General features: G+C 47.1%; 1 protein-coding gene across 8 annotated transcripts in view; it reads left to right on the forward strand.

Annotated features, from left to right (window-relative positions):
• LOC8041312 (rap guanine nucleotide exchange factor) overlaps positions 1–21,083 on the forward strand; it is a 397,988-nt gene that overhangs the window by 184,864 nt on the left and 192,041 nt on the right. For 2 of the 8 annotated variants that reach the window (XM_042292318.1, XM_042292320.1), the window contains exon 1: positions 1,511–3,291. The exons of the other annotated variants lie outside the window; for them this stretch is intronic. In XM_042292318.1, coding sequence (XP_042148252.1) covers positions 3,206–3,291 — 86 coding nt within the window. In that variant the 5' untranslated portion in view covers positions 1,511–3,205. Of the gene's footprint in view, positions 1–1,510; positions 3,292–21,083 lie in introns of those variants that run through there. 8 annotated transcript variants of the gene reach the window in all.

Below are 21,083 nucleotides of genomic sequence, written 5' to 3' on the forward strand. Positions count from 1 at the left end.
ATATATATATATATATATATATATATATATATATATATATATATATATATATACCATTCCTGACGAGGACCTGCCTCAGGTCGAAACGTCGAATAAAATCCTCCTGGTTTGTTTTCTACCGTCACCTTGCATCTATATATATATATATATATATATTTTTTTTTTTTTTGGCGTGTCTATGACTACAACTTGCATTGTTATAGATAACAAAAAAAAAGATTACTATTTTTGGGGCGTCAGCGTCTCTTTAATGTAATCCATCGTTCGTGCATTCTGTCTTAACTTTTTTTTAGCTTATTGCCATATTCATACGAGTAATGTGACCTCCCTATAGTCACTGACGATTTAAAAAACGCAGGTGGTGCATGTGAGTCTCCAGTATCTGCTTTTCATTTTTCAGCCAATGAAATCACTGCATTATTTGATAAGTACACGTTGATGTGCGAACCACGAGGATGGAACGTACGATAAGCCGCGCCCGGCATTTTATTAAGCTGTCGGTATGTGTGGATAGACGATTAGGTTTCCTATCGTCTGCGGTGTAAGCCCGGTCATCTGGTCATGACTGGGTAGCCAATGAAATTGCGCGATCACCCGACTATAGAACAGTCGAACTCATCGCGAGTGCGAACGACGCCGTCGTAATTAGCCTCTCCCATGTCATTCTCGAAGTGTTAGTGGCGTAGCTGAAGCGCGGGGGGGATTTCCGTAGAGTTTTCTTTTGTTGAATGCTAATGAGGAGATCACAGTATCATGCGACGTGCGCACAAAAACTGACAAATGGCGACGCGAGCATGCAAGTATTCATGCAGGTGTTAACACTTTTTTTTCTTTTTTCTTTTTTTTTTCTTGCGCATAGTTGGATATTTTGCGCGGAGTAGTTCTGACAAGATTTTGTTGTCAGAGGAAAAAAATAATAAAAATATGCCTTTTAGGTTTAAAACGTTCTCGTTCTGAAAAAAAAAAAAAAATAGTTATAACGGGTCTCAAACATCCATGCACCTATTTTAATCAATTCACCAGATAAGGGGGAAATGAGAAACGCTCCGCGATCTAAATTTATTTTTCTTTTTGAACTGTAAACAAGCGCAGGCACTGCCTAGAGCTGCGCTCCTCGCTTCTCAAATTGTCTCGTTCTTTCTTTCTTTGTTTCTTTCTTTTATTACGCCTTTCTTTGCGTGGGTGGCTCTCTTTTTTTCTTAATTTATTGGCTCTTTTAGCGTTTTCTTCGGTACGGAATGCACTCTCCCGACCCTTCGTCTGACAACGCCGGCATCTTTTTTAGTTCAGTAAAAAAATCAAAGACGAGCGGAATAAAATTTAGCGAACAAAAAATGAAACAGTAGCGGATCACGCCCCTCTTCCGCATACTCTCCATCTTCAGCTAAGAAGAGTCGCACCGCGCGGAATCCCCGCCAGGAGCACTGCGATCGTTCGCGCTCCGCCGCCGCCGCCGCTTTCCCCGACCGCGGCGACGGCTGCGGCAGCGGTCGGCGCACGCAGCGGTGCTTCTGCCGCCGAGAGAAGCGTCGGCGCGCTCGATGTCACCGCACGGAACCTGCCCCGCCTCCGCCGGGACACTCCGGACACTGTGTCCAACGCTTCCTCGTCCGGTCGCTGGGGCCGCCGATGAACCGGTCGACGAGGAAGACACCGATTCGTGTCATTCGACGTCGCCCCGACGCTGAGATCCACCCTTCTCGACGCGCTGAGTGCTGCTAGATTCGGTGTGCTGTTTTATTCCACTTTTTTTTTTTTTCTCGATTGTCGAAGACGCGTTCCCGTGATCTCCGACCTGTCCTGTGAGGGCCGTGTCAGTCCTCGCCGACTTGAAACTGACAGGCAGAGCTGAGCGTGCCAAGTTGGGAAGAGTTTCGTCGTTTCGGTGGATCGACGCATCGTGACTTGTGCCGGTGTCGTTGTGACCTATAGAGTCCTTCTTTGCACTCTTGGGTGTGCGTCGTCGTCGTTTTGTGTGCCGAAACACCGGCTGGACCCGTTCAGTGCGAAACATACTCTTCGGCATAGTCGCGACCATGTGTTTTGTGTTTGTTCACTTACCTCAGCAATAGCGCGAACTGTTTTTTAATTCGGTTTAAGACGAATAATAGCGTCTGCTGCATCGTGAGCGGAATTGATATATTGTGTTTTGAAGACCTGCCAAGACCTGAGTTCGTCGAACTGTAGTCACCCGTCTTCGAGATTCAAAAGGGCGAGATATACGACGCCTTCGTTCGTCGACTTCACCGAGTGATTCGACTCGTGCGACGTGGAGGACGTTGTCTTACTTCGTACCCTTTTTTTTATCTATATTTTTATTCTTCTTTGGATTGAGATCCTCAGCAGCTGTGCGTCGAGCCCGGAAAAGCCCATTTGACAGCGACGCATCGGTGTCTGTGATTCATCCATCGACTGGCGTTGATATTGTCTGAGTAATCCTCCAACGTCGCTACATTTGTATCTTACGTCGAAGTTGTGTCCACGTCTTCCGCTACGTCGTATCTCCTTCCACTACACCTGTGTCTGCCTCGACTTGAAACACGTCACGACGTACCGAGTCTTATTTCTTTTCTTTCCTTAATATGGTTTTTATCTTCTCTCGAGGTATTACTTACTCTCGAGTTTGTTCCTCGTCGCAGGGGTGGTGTGTTTAACACGCTTTAAAAGCTCGTCCGACATGAAATCCGTCGCCGGTTTCCGGATGGGTCCACTAACCACGGCGGCGTCTCCGAACGCGAAGACATCAACGTCTATTCGGACGACGTTAGCGATAAGCGAGCGGAGATTACTGCGGTCACTTCCGTGTGCTCCGTAAGTCGTGCGCAGGTCTTCAAAACAGAAGGAAAAGAAGAAACGCCTCGGTGTATCTATTCTAACATCGGGGGAAAAAAAAAGCTTGTTAGGAAACAAAAAAACTACGACCTCGCTCTTATCTACCACGGTCACAATCTGAAACTGTCGAATCGACCGGCCGCGTTCGTCGACGACGTCGTCAAAACTGTTTTTGCGACGCGACAGGCTTTACGGCATCGGCGAGTTCCGCTGCTTCTTCTAAAGGTCAGAGCGGTCTTGCGGTGGACCGCACACGCCGCGCCATCGATTTTGAGTGGGAACCGTCTCTCTCGTGTTGTTCCGCTGTTCGTCGTGATCTTCGTCGCTCCGAGCCTCGTGGGGAAATCCCGAACAAAAAACAGTGTCCGTCGTCATGGAGGCGTTCAAGCGACGACACCTCTCCGTGCGCGAGGGGCTTGCCAAGAAAGGTTCTGCCCCCAAGAGGAGGTTTTCTGTCTGGTGAGCAGTTCGTTTTCTTGTTCTATATCCCTGACCATACCTTTGGAAGGGTTAATTGTAGCGCCCGCCTGAGATGAATGCGATGCCGCGGTCCCGCCGCTAAGGCATCGTGCAGAAGACAGTCTGAATTGAAGGCACTGTCTGAGGCATGTTTGTCATACAAACACTGTCTACAGACATGTTCCAAGCGTGTATAAAGAAAAATAATCTTCGAACGTGCCTGAGACGTGTCGGCAGATAGTTCTTCTGTCCTCATGCCTGCAGCGAACGCCGTGTTTTTAGACTGCGACGATGGGTACGATATGTGAGCTGGTTCTTTTTTACAGCGCATGCTCAAGGAGAGCTTCATGAAGTGCGAGATCACCAATACCTGGCAAAGGAATTGGATATAACTTGGTCCCTCGAAATGATCAGTTCTATACCCGGGGACCACTTTCGGTGGTTATTCAGATATGAACAATACGCGTGCGCAACTTTAATCGCCGCTCAAGATGCGCGAACGCAAACGCTCCCGTAGCCTTAAAATTTGACATCATAACCAAAAAAAAAAGGAAGGTGAAAAATTGTCCCCAAGTTTTATTTTTTTCTGACAACAGCTTCTGGCTGGTGACATTTTCAGCGCTCGCGCGTTATGGCGCGTGATTTTCTCGCTTTCCGGAGCGACAAACGTGCGCGTGCTGAGCTGTGCAGGTCGCACGCCGGGTTGTGGTTTTCTGAACTTTGAAACGGATACCTGGAACAGTGCTTCCCGACGTTACAGATATCAGCGACTAAAAGACTCATCACGTGATTCGCTACAACCGACGTCATCGCGTATCCCGTCTCGGACGAAACGGGACCGGCGGAATTTTCAAGAACGAAACGTTCGCAATAATCAACACGATTCAGTTCGTAAAAACAAATGTTTTTACGAACAAAAAAAAAAAAAAAAAAAAAGTTTGCAGGCGTTTTTATAGATACAAACAACGATAGAGGGGGGGGACAAGGAGACAGGGCTTGTCCCCTCTCATCTTTTTACTAATCATCGTCCAATCCAACCGCTTCAGATTATTTTGACATGTATTCATCGGTCGAGGCGGGCCTCCGTAAGTTCTGTGGTGAACTAACACGTTTAATTGAACCCTCTTCGCTTCCCCAAACGTTGTTTTATACTACGACGACGCAAGCTGAGCGGGTGGACAAGAGTCGAACAGTGACTCGGCACTCGTGTCCAAGCTGTCGGTTCCTTGGGATTACGACGAAAAGAGTGTGCAGGCCTTCCGACGGTCCCCGGCGGAGGGCATGGCCCGGTCATCTTGTTATCTCTCCGCAGCCGATCATGTAACGGCATTGGCCGATAAGAACGTTGAAGAACCAATCACAGAGGAGGTACGTGACGATAATAAGCCTCTACGTTTACTAACCTGTCAGTAAGCGTGACGTTGGGGACAATGCGAATATAATCACCCCAAAAAGTCATCCCCAAGTGTTCAAAAGTGAGTAAACATAATTTTGTCCCCGAGCGCGTGCTTGAACGTCGAGTATCCTGCGCGAGCCCCACTATAGACTCCATTCACCCTTATAAAGCGTGTTTCACATGCAGCGATTTTGGCCCTGGAGCGGCGCGATTTCTGCCGTCGCGGCGCTCGTGCCACGCAACCGCTGGTGCTGGCCAGATCGCCGCGACGGCAGAAATCGCGCCGCTCTAGGGCCAAAACCGCTGCATGTGAACTAGGCTTTAGGCTGAGACAAGAAGATCCGCCTTCAGCGTGAGCTCGCTGGCTTCCGCAGTGCTTTGGTTGCGCGTGCTTACGCGTTCACACTTGTTTTAGTAAGGGCAGAAAGCTCGCGCTGAAGGCGGAACTTCCAGTCTCAGCCTGCAACTTCGCATGCTTTTGGACACAGAAGCAGGCCTCCTTTCGCGTGTTGCGTGCGGCGCTACGAAGGGCACAACGCTGCGCATTCTCTTGCAGATGAAGTGTATATATATAACACAAACTCTCGACGATTCGAGGCAGGGGATGCATGTAACGAAAGTCTCTGCCTTTCTGATTCCGTTTCTGTTGACAAACGCAAGAACAACACGCCCAGGATCGCTACCTCTTATTGCCTGCGTGCGCTGACCTTTTCGATTCTTTCGTGGGACTGCATGCCTCGAATGGGATCTTCTCTTTTTCTATCTGTAAGTCGGTTGGGGTTACTCACATGCGAGCATAGTTTACACACGTTTCACGCATGGTTAGTAGGAGAAAAAGACAGAGAGAGAGGAAAGACAAAAAGGAAAATGCTTTGCCGCTCGTCCTCTTATCTTGATCGCTTTCGACTAGTTTTCCGGGTTCGTATAGGTATGCGATTGGAAGATCACGAAAGTGGAACGACCGTATGGCACCGCGGTTTCGTGGACCGCGTCGCAGTTTTCCCAGCATGAAGCGAAGCGCTCATGGGGACTACACGCCCCCTTGTGAGACCGTACGAAGGGCCGACGAAGCGCCGATTGACTTTCCATGGAGCGATATGCGGTGAGTAACTTTGTGAAAGGAGGTGAGAGCGCGCGAGGGCGTTGGAGCGCTGAGCTCTGATTGGAAGGGTTAGTGGGTAGACGCGAAGTGTCTGTGTCTTTCCTGGCTATCACGTTCGAACGCCGGCGTGCGGCCTTCGAACGTCAGACACTGCCCGATGAGCAGACGACATTCTTGTTCACCCTGACCGGAGGGAATAGAATGTATAGTACAATATCATAGACTACAGTTTTTTAACGTGAAATATAGCAGTGATGTTTCGTTAATATATCAACAGATCCGTTTCCCCCAAGAAGTATCTATAGTGCGAGCTGTCCATAGTAACTAGATAAAAAAACTTCCAGCCTTTCCACTCTGGTGAAGAAGGAAGACTAGCGAAGCTGGACTATGGTGGAAATGAAGTAATAGCCGGCCGCAAGTCGGCATGCCAGAGTCGCGAGGTTGCCGCCATCTTGAGCGACGGCGGCAACCAGACAACCGGTAAGCCGGTTGTCTGGTTACCGCCGTCGCTCATAGATGACGGTAGCTGTCCAGAGTTTAGTTTTATCATTTGTTTGCTGACGGGCACGATACTGGGGAAACTAGTCCTTAACAGCTCCGCTGTAGAAATGCACATATACAAATTGTGCTAGCCTACGAGAGCTGAACCTACGCGTGCTTATAGGCCAGATAACTAGCAGAAATGTACATGTAGGTACGAGAGGATAAGCATTCGCATTATTGCCGGCACGACAGCGGACCGAGAAAAAGACAGCTAGCGTTTGCGCCTTACCAGCTAATCATTTCAATCAAAGATCAGCGCTCGGATGTATTCGTCCCCCTGATTTTTTCTCATGGGAGCTCGCGCTACTGCTCCGCGGTATGCCTTGGAGCAAGCGCCGGGAGCGGTACTGAACCTGGAACTTCCGACGACAGTCTCGCGGCGGCTCTCTTTTCTAATTTTTGTGTGGGAAGAGCATCGCGAAGCGAGCGTGCCCCCCAGGGTCCAATTGGACGATCTCCCGACTCGGCGGTCCGCAAGAGCCAGCCGACGATGAAATATGGAGTCGTGGCAGGGGTCTCGCTTAATAAGCCCCCCCGGTCACGTTTTTCTTTGTTTCGTTTCTCTCTTTCTCTGATTGCTAGGGCGGTCTCGCACTGTGCAGTGTCGGATACCACGGGCACGTGAGATTAAGGCTCAAAGCGAGTTACCAGCAGCGTGACCCGCAGACCCTCAATGATCTGGAGACACGCTCCGCTTGGAATCACTAAACAAAATAAAGTACGCTTAGAATATAATTAGGGTTCCGCGTTTTCGGTTTCTATTTTTTCAAAATTCGGCGTACTTTTTTGGTGTTTATTTTAAAATTCAGTTTTCGGTTTTTTCCGGCGTATATTTATGCCCACAAAAGTTTATCGGCTTTTTTTTTATGAATATAAAATAAACTCCAATGAACACCGGATCAGATGATCCTTGTACGTAGCTCTGATATTTGCAATCACTCAAAGAATAACGGTACAGATACATTGAAAAAGAAATGGACACTTTATTTGGCAAATGTGTGCAATTGTAAAAGAAAAAAAAAACAAAAAAAAACTCCCAAGTTGAAACAAGTCAGATACGAAGCCTATGCCCAAAAAGCATGGAACTTCACCTTCTGTACATCAGGAATACGTGATCTCATTATAGCACACACACATGTACTTTCCCAGGTTCTCCTCCTTGATCCGCACTCTTTCTTTCCTTTTAATATGACCCTGAGCTTCGAGAACGTCCTCTAAACGCTAACACTGGACACTGGCAGGCTGAGGAGATGAAGCGCTGCCTGAGCCAAAATCGGCCAATCAACCAATTGTGATCGCCGAAAGAGACACGGTGCGACGTTTTGAAGCACAACACAACATGCAGAGCTTGCACCAAGTCAGTCTTCCTTACGAGTTTGAAAACACGCACGTATACACGCGAAGTCATGGTGCAAGTCGGACTTCACGTTCCGATCAATGATGCGCACATTAAACCAAAACGTCGTGATGCCGTCCGTGTATCCCATTGCATTCGGACACGTTTCGATAGACACTGTCGTTCCACTTTTTCGCCACGGCTCTGCGGTACGACTGGAAGGTCAAAGTTACCTTTTTCGGTTAAAACTGGATTTTAGAAAATAGATTCGACGAAGTTTTATCGGTTTTTATAGGTTTAAATTGAAAACGCCGAACATAAAAACTGACCTTTTTCGGTTAAAACCGAATTTCTGAAAATGGATTCGGCATACTTTTATCGGTTTTTATCGGTTTAAACCGAAAACTCCGAACCCTAGGTCCCAGAGCAGTAAACAGGAAGCCTCGTTCAGCGTGGCTGGTGGCTAAAAAGGGCGGCTCTGGAAAGGCCATGTCACCGAGCCATTGGACACGAGCGCATGCATCACAGTTCGGGAACGGCGTTCGGAGGTTCGAGCCTGAGGTCCAGTGATCGAGGCCGCGGGCCTTCTCAGAGTTGCGAAAATTCCCCTCTAAGATGGCGCCCCTTGCAAAACCAAACTTCATTTACCGCGGTGGGTGTCGGTACCCCCATTCCACAACTTTTTTTTCTGGGCGCCGCCATTTTGGTACTTAATGCAGAGCAGGCGCAACTGGCGGTCGGTAAACGATTCGAAATTACGGCCTTCTGAATTTTATAGATATATGCGGTATACGGTGGAAGCTTCGGGCGATGACGTGTTGGTCTGTCACCGGCTGTTTTAATATTCTGATGAGCGGAAAACCATTTCCCGGAATCTTAGATAAAAATTTGGTTAACTGACAACAATGGTTTCAAGCACCAAGATGACTGAGGTGTCCCTACTCTGAAGCGTGGCCATGAAACGATTTTTTTACTTTTGCTAAATTCTACTCAGAATCACCCCTTAAAGCTAAAAACCGAATAAACTCGCCTTAGCTTTTTTTTTTTTTTTTTTTTCTTAAGCGATGGCAGTCGGCAAAATAAATTCGAGAAATGTGAGCATCGTTCATTCCCTTAAATGGGAGCCGAACAAGCAGCCACGTGGCCTGGTGATGTGCTGCGCTTATAGAGTATCGGCACTCCGTTCCCCGACGTTGTTGTGGGCGCCGCCATTTTGGTGCTTGTACAGAGCAGACGAAACTGCTGATCGTCATGGTTCAAAAGTGCGACTTCCTCAGCATTCGATTCGGTGTTACGAAGCTCTGTAAAGTCACGAACATACCGACCTTATATCGTTTCATTACGCCTTTAGGTGGCTCTAGGGTTGCCCTTCATAGGACCTCCACAGTTCCCTGGCACATTCTATACGCGACTCCAGCGACCTATAGGGTGTGCCACTATCGGGCAGGCAGGACACGTGTCGTGCATTGTGCCAGCTCAACGAACTACGCTGGGGCATCAGCGAGCAAGCATTGTACTCAAAATGGTTTTCCCCGCTTTTTATCCTTCACGTTTCGAACCTGTGGCGACGTGTTTGCGTAAGCGAGCTTCCAGAGGCTCGACTTTCTTCGAGGAAGAGATGATTCGACCTGCCTCCTGGCCTTTCCACGGTGCTGATGAATGTTGATGAACGCGGAATGTCTGGTTCACACGGTGACGTATTGGCTGCGTGCAGAGCAACCTGGGTAACAAACTGATGCTACCGTTACTACAGAGTCACCGGGACAACTGTTACATCGCGCGAACCACCGACAACATGTCATCACGGAAGCCACAAGAGACGAGGAGAAATCGTCAAAGGACCTGCTCCAGCTAGTTCGGTGTTTTTCCGCTAGGTGACGTCCGTTTTGCTGGAGGCGCGGATAGAAGACGCTGGATGGAGGATTTTTTGTTGGTGTGCGTGGCACACGTAAGAACGCCGTCTACAAACCATTCCGCGTTCGCCCATGCCAGGTGGGAGCAGTGCGCATGCGCAGAAACCAGGTTCGCGCATGCGGCGCTGTGGCAGCAGCGCCACCTCAGCGGCTTGGCGGCAGAGCCACGCGTTGGTGTATGTTTGTCAAAACATAGCTTGAACTATACTCCAATTCGGTATAAAGGAACCTGAAAAGGGACCTTCTAAACCGTTTCGAGAATTGTAGCTTCTTCGGGCCGCCGGGAAGACGTCTCGGAGCGAAACACCGACGTCCACCGGGAAGTGTTCAAGTTTATACGTGAATAAACACCAGGTCGGGTCGAAGAACGGTTAGATGAAGACATGTTCGAGAGCGTCTGTCTCTGTGTCTCGCCTTTTCTATATATTTTAGTTTGATACTGGTTAGAAGTCCCAGGGGACTAGAAACTACATTTTCGTGGTATATGGTTTGCGTCTGAGTGCAGAAATATGTTTCGTTACAAGACGGTCGGGATTTTGTGCATATCATTTGTTTTCGTATGATACGAAAAACGTTATCGCACACGACGAAAAAAAAACAACAACAACAAGTTACTTTGCCTTAGCTTGTGCTAAAGAGCCCTCTTTTATACGGTAGCTTAATTTTTTAGTCTATTTCTCGCTTTCCAAAGCTTTCCAAATTTGTCGTGCGAGAGTTTTTTTTTTCTTTTTTGTTTGAAGAGCATAGTTTGGCACCTGGTTACGAATCGATAGGAAATAAATGTCGCGAACGAACCATACACGTGCTAAAATATGCACATCTGTAAAGTAACAAAAAAAAAAGGGGGGGGGGGTGGGTGTCGGTCTGTACTGTATAGCTTCAAACCCGAGTAATTATTCAGCCGTATTCATAAATTTCGCGTACATAGCGGCGAGATTCGTGCTCCTCTCTCGGCGGAAAAAAAAATAGAATTATAAAAAACAAATCTGGAGGGTGCCGCAGAGAAACCCGCAACGATCATTATCCCCGAGGCAATGTGTGCAGTATAAAAAGATAAGGCTTTGTCCGTAAGCAGTGGGAAAAAAATAATTTGTAAAGACTTCCTTTTTTTTATTTATTTCTTTATTCGGAGCCAAGAAGAGCAACCCTTAACAATTTCACCTCGGGGTCATACTCCGTTTTATATACGGGATGAACCAAAGCGGACGCTACGATCCATTCGCAACCAGTTCAGCGCTGGGAAGATTTCTCTGACTTCACGCCGCTGCTTTCCTCTCACGCGAATCTGGTTTGTGCGCACGCGCAGTGCCCATACTTGCTGTGGACACACGCGGGTTTGTTTGTCAACAGCGCCTTTGTCTATGCTCCATCTCACAGCTGTCTGCGGTAAAGGCACAGGCGCGTGCGAGCCTATATAGCTCAGCATAACACTTGTTTGTACGAACACGCGTACATAGAAGGCCCTTCTACCCCTCCGGCCTGAGAATTACAACTCCAAAGCGGGTGAAATGTCTTTATATACGATAATATGATATAAAGCCATTCTTCTATCTTTCCAAAGCCACGCGCCCGTGCCACACGCCTGTGTCTGACACGTCACTGCGCACCTTTGGAAGGTCGTCTGACCCCTCACGTATTATTGGACCCGCTTCATCGCAAGATGAAACGGAGTCTACTTGCTGGCGTCGTGCACGCAGCCGAGCCCCCTTATTCATTGTCCCCCTAATGGAGAGCTCGTTTCCCAACCGAGGGTTCCCGATTACGTGCCCTAAATGCGGCGACGTAATCGGGGGTGGAGGGAGGGTCTTTTTTTGCGGCCTTAGTCGAGCCGGCAGTTTGCGAGCCTTTCAGGGACGACGCGCCATTGAATAAGATGGGGAAAAGAAAAAGAAAAAGGGTGACATCGTCGTCGTCGGCCGCGCTAATTCAAAAGGGTATAGTGCTCCGAGTATGAAATTGATCTTCGAATGTCAGAGACCCCGACGACCATTTTGCATGCATACCTTTGTAATGGCGAATGGACAGACTACTGCTTATAGAGCAGGGGCATTGACTCCGCTTTAGAACGGGCACCCCGTTTCTTTCTGTCCGGCGTACAAAATCGGGGATGTGCACACTATATAGGGAGGTGTATGTATGTATTATGAAGCGTACAAATTTATTTTTAATGTTATTGTTAATTTTTAGAAATTCGTCCGTGTCTGCATTTCTCCGCAAAATTTAGCCGTGAAAATCACGTCGCGCGACTCGGTCACGTGACGGGACGTCACTGCGTTAAGCCGTGGTGTCACACGACATAATGAAGTCGCACACGACGACGCCTCGGTACGTTGATCCATTCCCTGAAGTTAGCTGGGAAATTACACAATGTGTTTTTCACTTCCCGAAACGACTGGTCATTTAAACAAATTTAAACGATCGCTCCTGAAATACTGTAGTATTCTCCGCCATTATAGGACTCTAAAGATAAAGCTGACTGCCATTTTTTTTTTTTTTTTTACCCCAGCGACAAGTACGCTACAAAACTGTTACAGCAATTCACCTTGGATGATGAGTGATACCGCGTTATTTTCCGCTCGCTTTCTTCTCTTAGACTCCCAGTATGTGACCGAATGCGTCATTTATTGACCTGACATGAAATCCGTGTCAAACCGTTCTTTGAAAGCCGTGTCATACCGTTCTTTGAAAACCGTGTCATACCGTTCCTTCACTTTCGGCACCCCTTTGTACTCCTGGCAGTCCGGAAGGAGAGCGAAAAATCGGCGGCACTATGTCGAGAGTTCGCGGTTGTATGATCTGGAAGCTTCCTCACAAGAGAGAAAAAGAGATAAAAAGAGAGGGGAAGAGGGGGGGGGGGGGGAGATAGAGAAAGTAATGGCGGCCCCCTGCCTGAATCGAGGTCTCAGTTTGTTCTTCTCGGCTGTCTCAGCAAGCGGCAGCGGTGTTTAACCTCTAACCCCTCACGTTTCCAGTGAGCGAGGTTGGCGCAAAACCGAAATCTCCAGAAACCATTGACCCAGAAGCTACCCTGCTCGGAAGAGCAGACGTTCTCGAGTGAAGACTATAGCTGCTTCTTCCTCCCGCCTTCCAAGTCTGTACTTCCTCGATTTTGGTCTCTCGCGTGAACCTAAGGAAAACACACTTTTAGAAATTTGTAATCCCCCCCCCCCCCCCAAAAAAAAAAAAGAATAAAGAAATTCAGAGATTTGTGAAGTGAATATAAGGGTGCGAACGAGCTGGTTTGGATTGAACATGACATATGAACCCCGAGATTGCAGGCAAAAAAACGACACGAACACTAAAAGGTCTCGAGATTTTTTGGTGTTCTTGTCGTTTTTTTGCCTGCAGTCTCGGGGTTTATGTCATGCTCAGTATTTGTTTTGATTGAGAGTCCCGCTTGTTCAAGACCAAGACCACTTATAATAATCAAAGGCCTGTACACTAGAGTTTTGATGTCATCACAGTGATCACCGAGCGAAGCAAGATATACAGATTGGATACGAGTGGGGCGTCAGTGCTCGGCTGGGCTTCGTGTCCAATCAACGCGCCGAAGGCCGTTCGGCTCCGGGCTCGGGTCCGATTTTTGAGTTGGCGTCATCCGACTGTGATGACGTTTTCTGGAGGAAGAGTGGGGCCCGGGTCCGCACCGTTTCGACCTGGATGAGCATCGTACCGGCGTGCGGTCGTGTATCACTACTGCGTGGTGCACGTTAAAGACCCTTGGATATCGGTTGTACAGCACTGGCTATATTGCTCATCTACAGCTGAGAGAAAAGTAGACTAACTTCAGCCCTTTTTATTTTTTATTTTTGTGTGTGTGTGGGGGGGGGGGGGGGGGGCAACAAACTTAGCGGTGCCGTCTATTTGGTACAGCCCCGGCACACTCGTGGTTTAGACATATTTCTTAATTTGTTTCACTCGTCATTGTTTTATCATAAGAGCAAAATAAGTTCTGACAGTGCTATGAGTTGGCATTTCCAGAAGATGGCGCGTATATTTGATTTCGCAGATACACCCGCCGACTATAGTTCAAAGCCGGAAGTGGTCAGGGGCTATTTGCACACCGGCGCCACTGCGTTTCAACTCTCGCGAGAAAGAGCGACGAATACGGTCGCCGCGGTAGAGTTACACACTTTGTCTTATATTGAAGTGTGTTGTTCAGGTGGCATGTTCATAATGGCGTGATATATCTCCCACTTACGATCTAGCATGAACACAATCTTGACGGTGGTCAAATGAAGTTTTTGCAGCTGAAGAAACGATGGGCGTGGCTTATTTGCTTCACGCTTGAGTTCTTCGGCGTTCTTATTGGCTAATCCCGTAATCTGATTGGCTGCGGATGCAGAATAAGATGCTCGGGAGTTTACACGCCATCTTACTTTCGGTGACTGTTCGGTCGGTGAAGTCACGCGGAGAACATGGAGGCATATCCTACGTGTCACGTCTCCTTTCCACACTGGCTGGCCGAATTATGTAATGTGTACACAGCGTCGAGGCAACCTGGCCTTGCCGCTTTGAAGCCAGCGGAAGGCAGCGTATGACAATGTGCACACGAGTCACGACGACTCACTACGCACGATTATGAGCCGGGCCTTTTATCCTCCTTTAATGTTTCCGTTCGTGCACGTCACAACACACCAAGTGACAAGTGCCCCGTTCTTCGCCACTGCCGGCAGGGGGCGTTACATGTCGTCGTACGTACACGAGGAAAGACGGTATATCGCACCCGGACCAAGAGCTTTCCTTTATATCGTCCAGAAAGCAAGAAACAAAACAAACACAACCGCTGGAAAACCTTCCTCGAGCACTAAGCGGTTTCTGATCGTTCCGTGTGGACTGTCTGCTTTGGCGTATACGCCTTCCGAAATGATCGACTGCACAATGTTGTCGTTTTCCTGCATCTGGGTAAACATTTTGCTTTTGTCTGTTTATGTGGGGATGACAACATGATGATTTCCAATACGAGGAGAGTTAGTCCTTAGCCGATAGTCATCGACAAATTAAGAAACCCGGGGCGGGGCTTATTGTTTTCACGCTATTGCCGATATGCGCCTTCTTAGAAGTCCACAAGTTTATATTGCATCGTGATCCACTTGGAGCCATAAAATGGATTAATAATAGTTTGGTTCGTCGTGGAGAAATATACCACACAAAAGCACTTGAGAGTTTGTCACTAAAACGCGAGGAAATGAAATGAAACCTTCGTGCCATGAAGGTACTTGAAATAAAAATACCTTGTTTTTATTTCGGTAGGATTTAACCACCCTGCGGGCATGTTGCTCCTAGTTGGGAACTCCGGGGTCGTTTCTCGGCTGTCAAGTACGTCTGTTTCAGTCTACCAACAACAGTGTAACCATAGCTTGTCAACAGCTTTATACGGGCAACTATACAGATTCTAAAAGAAGAAAGAAAAGGAAAATTGCTCCTCGAGCTATGTTTTAAACTCGGTCGTAAAAGTCCTACAGGAAGTATTTTTGTTTGTTTTGTTTTTGTTTTTTCGGGCAAACTTCTCGTTTAAATCTCGTTTACAATCTCCGCCGCTTCCCTGAAAAAATACACAAATAAAACCTATATGTCATGGAAGAAACAAGTAAAAACATAATGATATAAAGCAAAGAAAAAGAGGAAGGATTGACAAAATGGCATACCGACGAATTTTTTTGTTGTTGTAGGCTGCGCAGTTATTTTATGCTCGGTCTCGCGACCTGCTTTCTTGAATCGACCGGCTTGGTGGGTCGGTTGTAAATCTGTACGTGCCTCGAAAAAAAATAAATAATAAAACGTTTAACGTCCTGTTATTTTCCATATCGTAGTTCTTTACATATAGGTTGCGTTTACCCAAGGAAAACAGTTCATTTACGAAGACAAAAGAATAACAGTCCGCCGACAAAAAACAGGAAGCAAGTTTATCGTTTTATGTTGACGTTCGCATTTTATGACTGCATCCACGCAGATGTGCCATCTCTGTAACAACAGCGCCCCCGTATTTGAAAACGTATAGGCAACTCTGATCTCGTTTGGATAGCACCTGCGAAAGTTAATATGCACCTGCGTCACGTCACGTTGTAGTTACATAACTGTCAACTTTCTTCTAAAAAAAAAAAGATAATAAAAAAAAATTACCGGGTAATTACATGGTCAAACAGTAAAAGCTTTTTGAAAAGGAACACCTGGTATAAAGTAGGTTCTCTTTTTATATCTACTACCTACATATATTCTTGCTGCACACAGAAAGGCAGTTTTTAAAGAGTAGGAGTGTTCGAGACACCAGGCGACGTTTATTAAAAGCTAAGAACAGGGACAGCAGCTTGTTCCCGTCCCCCAACTTCCGGAACTTTGTGCAGTCTCTGCGCCGACACCGTCGACGGCATCTCTAACTCTCTGGTCTTTTTATTTTATTTTCGAGCACACCCGTTTCATACCGGGCAGCACTGACGTCGGGGCGCTTTTGGAACATCCCTTCACACCCTTCGTCTAATCTCATTCATCTCTTTTTCTTTCCTGAACACTCTTATCAAGTTGTAAAGAACATGCGGCCACGTGTTTTTGTTGTTGTTTCTTGGGTGTATTTTGAGTTTTTATGCTATTGTAAAATGGGTAAAACCAAGAGTTTTCTTTTTTCTTCTTCTTAGGTTGTTGTCTGTGTGTTATTGTTTACGGTGCCGGGCGACGAGCCTTTGAGCTGTTTTACAGCTTTTTTTTCTCGGCCTCCCCTTTTCCAATCTAATGAAAAATGAGTTATTCTATTATATTGTATATAGTATAGCTGTCACCGTCATATTACTATGCTACCACCTTGATAATGTAAATATGCTTTCGCGACATAGTCTCTCAACTCTCTGACTCGTGAGAATTTTCATTCTGCCCGATTGCGGTGAAGGCTCACCCTGCACGGAACTTCAATTTAGAAAAATATAAGAAAGAACAACAAAAAAGAGGTGCTGCGGAGATTACGCTGAGTTTCCGGCTGTACTCGGTTTTATTTTATATATATCCATGCAGGATGGACGCGAACGTTGCATTCCAGACGAGCTACAAGTCTGGCCCATTAGCCAACTCGTCTGTACCGTTGCGGCGTGCATCTAACAAGTGTGTAATCATCATCGAACGCTCGGTCGCTCCGTCGGTTTTACTTATTTTCTGCGCCGTTTTTCGTTTAAAAAAGGTAGAGAAGGGGGAAGAAAAGGGGGGTAAAGGGGGGGTGGGTTGTAAGCCATTAGGTAGGGTGATATATGTGCGCGGTGTCGTTAATCACCGTTGGCCACCTGGGACGCTTCCGCAAAGTTGTGGCGCTCGCCAAATGACACTTGCCTGCCTGGGAATCAAACATGTACGGAACCGGGAAAGGTTGTTAATATCTCGTTAACGCCAGCCGGAAATCACGCCGAACATCACGCACGATCCTCTCTCTGTCTTTCTATCTTCCTCTTACTCTCACCCTCTGGTTCTCTTTCTCTCCCCCCCCCTCTCTCTCTCTCTCTCTTTGTATAATTTATTTCGGCCGAACCGAATGCCTGCACCCGCGCAATTCATGAGGTACCGCTATGTTTTTGTATGAGAATTAGATTTTTTGATAGCCATTCGTTTCGATCTCGTTAGCTTGATTGGAAACTCGGCGCTGATTAGAGGAATCGCGAGACACTCTTCCGGAATTTTTAATCGAAACTTCTAGTATAGTATTTCAAAGCAAACTAAATAGCTTAAAAAAAAAAAAAAAAACTGTAAGAGACAGGGAAAGCGTTTTCGGTGGGCCATGTCGTTAATTCGTTGGAAGAGCGCGGATTTTACTTTTGACATTTTCAGTGAGACCGCCCACGCGCTGTGACGAAACAAAGAAAAACTGAAGGAGAGGAGGAGATGAAAGCGCGCGATGACGTCAGAAAGCCGAGCTCTGATTGGACGAATTAGTGGGTAGACCTAAAGCGAGCCGCGTTTGTCTCCACTGAACTCGCCAAGCGCATTCGAATCCGAGAGCCAAACGCCTGATGTCAGCGTTCCGCGTCCTGACGCGTTCGACGAATGCAGACGAAGACAAACCCAGCTATACACCTTTGCAAGTGGGATCCCGGCTTAACCTCGAACCGCGCGCCAAGGTGAGGCGGACCTATACTCTCCAGCCAGGACGTTCGCTGGTTGTCGTACAATGTTGCCAAGCGTGTCTCGCCGAAGCGCACACCACTGAGCGCAGAAAGAAATTTTAAAAAATAATTATAAAACGTACACGTGTTGTCTTCGACAGCGAAATAGCAAGGACAATTAAATAAAATGCCTAAAGCGGTAACAAATCGAAAATTTTCAAAACGATCTAAAGTCTGAACGCGCTCTCTTCAGAATGCGCCAAAAGTCGCATGGCCTTTGCATCAACGATGGCTGCGCTCGCGGCAGCTCTGGCTTCCACAACATGCAGGAACAGAGGCTGCGATCGTTATAAAGTCAGCTCCAACCCTTAAAGATGCCCCGTCCTACAATATGTGACGCTACGATTCTGTGTGGATACCTCCTCCTGCGTTCCGAGACAGTAAGTGAGCCGCAAACGGCACCATCTTGTCATCGCACACCCCAATGACGTGCCCCTGGCGCACCCCAGCATGGCAGAAACTGTACGGGGCGCCAGCATCGCTCAAAATGGCAGCGCACAGGAGCCTTTCTTGCAAACGTGTATAGGCGGATACGCAAGTTCGTCTGCTTCTTTTGTAGGGGGTTGTGGTGACGTCAGAAAGACTCCGAGCTCTGATTGGCTCTGATTGAAGGATAGTGGGTGGACCGCAGGGCAGCTTACTTTGATGTCTACCCCACTATCCTTCAATCAGAGCTCGGCGTCTTTCTGACGTCACCACAACCCCTGCAAAGAAGCAGACGAACTTGCGCCATATGGCTTTAGGTCTATACCCACCAATCATTCAAACCAGATCTCGGCGTTCTGAAGTCCCTGCACTCTCTCGTTTCGTTCTCTCCTTCAGTTTCTCGGCGCGTGGCTTGGTTTGCGTTGTGAAGGGACGCTCGCTCCGTCCTCGTAATTGTTATTCCCTTGAAGAAAAAAAAAAAAAAAAAAAAGGACACGAGTGTGGGCGACGCGATCCTTGCGGAAACAAGGGGGATGTGTGTTTCTTTCGCTCGCGGCGTGTGTGTCGAACGAGGACAGCGATGTAGTAAACGCAAGAATTGACGAGACAAAGGAAGCAGCGCCGGACTGCAGAATATGCGAACACGACGTAAACAGGCTTGCATGCCACTCAGCGTAATGAGATTTGCGAACTTGAAATTGAATTTCTTGTCGTCGCGTCTTCTTACTTTGGTTTTGGGGTTTTGTTAAAAATATAACTAAAAGTTATAGAAATCTCGAAACCGCGCAAGTGACGAGCGAATAACTAATGTATAAAAATATTCCTGTAATTTTTACTTTTTTTTTATTTTAAGCGTTTTAAAACCGGGATAATTCATACCACACGCAGAAAAATATTTTTATTGTCTTTTTATGTTAACCGAGGTAAAGTACTCAAGTTATTTTTTTATAATTTCATTTATATTGCAGTACACATACTTGTTCTGTGACGTCTCTTTGTCTGAACTTAATATTTTAATATCAGCGAACCTCTGTTTGCCTGAATCTTTCGTCAAAGTAAACAAGCAGCGCCCCAGTATAGCGTGATCCGAGAGGGCCGATGTCAACAACGTATATCTTTATTGATAAATTTCTTTATAATATATATATATATATATGGTGTCTTTTTAGCTGCACCAAATTTTCAAAAAAAGGGAACGTGAGAAGTGTAATTGGCCATGGCGGCAACTAGAAAAAGGGTGAAATGAGGTAATTAGTTAGCTATTTAACTAAAATGTTTTAACCAACGTTACCGGAACCCTCAGTTGGGAAACTCGCCGTCGAAACTTGGGCCGCTGGCGTCCACCGAGACCGAGCTAAATACGACAACCGCGCCACTCTTTATCATTTGTCTGTACTGTGGTCACCTTGAGCTTTTACAAAGGGTGTTTTTGCGTAAAAACAAACGGAAAAGACTCTTTTTGAAATTTATTGGAGTTTAGTACAAAATGAAGGGCGCGTGATGTTTTTAAAATCTTTAGTTTGCAGGGTTTTGCGGCACAATTAATATTGTTTTTATACAAGCATGCCTCAGCGGTGCTTTCAGGTAGCGCGTCCCGACCTAGGTGCATTTTAACTTAGGTAGTAAGTCGCGGCGCGTCCGCTGGGGAGATGGGGTGGCACCCCTGTAACCTCTTCCGCTGTATCTGTTTCGGCTCCATAATGGCCGATTAAAGCCAAAATAGGAGTAACGTAGAAGTCACGTGGAGTTCCTCGAGTGGCCGCTGCGGGAGAAGTGGCGGCGTTGTGTTCGTCATTAGCTCGGTGCTCGAGGACAGATCGGGGCCACTTTTTGAGATAGGTCTCTATGGCAGTTTCCCAACTGAGTGTTTTAGTAACGTTGGTTTTAACTAACTTTTCGATTTTTCACTTGAGAGTACATAATTTATTTAGAGAATTGAAGCTCCTCCCAAAAATATTTCTTTCAGTCTCGCCTTCCAAAAGCTTGGTTTCGTAATTGTCGGGTCGAAAGCACCCGCCTGACAACAGTCCAACGCAGCTCACGGATTGGACATGAGAACTGCGTGAGCACTCCAACAATCAATGTCGGCGGACACTCGAGTAGTGGATCGTCTCCAACCACTGCGATGATGAGAATAGCCGTACTCTAACAATGCCTTGGAGCTCAGCACGCGTGTTCTACTTTGCCAATTTCAGCGCGTGGCTATAGGATTACCGTTGGCGGCATGTATGATAGGCACCAGGCAACGTGGCCGCGAGCTGGCACGAGCAATGCGCCTGCGGTACGATGGTAGCGCTGTGCTAAAACCCTCTATCGGCTTCGCGCGCAGCCCCCCCAAAAAAACGTGTAATATCTTTTTTTTTTTTTTTTTTTTTTTTTTGAGGGTGTATTCCGTTTTTCGGGGTGCGGATGTCCTAACTGTGTATGCCTCTCTTCCGTTCCCGCGTCCCTCGTAGCTCGAGAGTGCAGGCACGCACCTAGATGTTCTCTTTCGGCGCGCTTTGAAATTCGCTTCCGGGACTCGGGCGCTGCTGCTATGGGACGCGTCCGCATCGGGACCGTCGCCACAGGACGTCCGGCATGTTACCCGAAAGCTCGAGCCGAATGGGTGAAAAAACTGGGTCTTTTTTTTTTTTTTTTTTTTTTACCAAACATTGTCACCTGCATTTTTCTATAAATAAATAAAAAAAAAAGCAAACTGGGACCGAAACAGTTTTGCGAATGATAGAGAAAGCGGAAAAAAAATTCCCGATTCCTTGCCGAGTCCTGCAGATGAACTGCCGTCGACGGCCGAGGTGCTACACAATCTACTGCAGATACGCACAATCCCACTGCACACAGGCTTTTTCCGAGAAATCTAGAGAAATTTTCCCGATAAATATAGTGGATAAATATTTTTGCTAAACGTCAGCGACGCCACGTGACGTCACTTTACACT

This window comes from Ixodes scapularis, unplaced genomic scaffold (genome assembly GCF_016920785.2).
Source record: "Ixodes scapularis isolate PalLabHiFi unplaced genomic scaffold, ASM1692078v2 PGA_scaffold3__209_contigs__length_174095766, whole genome shotgun sequence".
Taxonomy (NCBI): Eukaryota; Metazoa; Arthropoda; class Arachnida; order Ixodida; family Ixodidae; genus Ixodes; species Ixodes scapularis.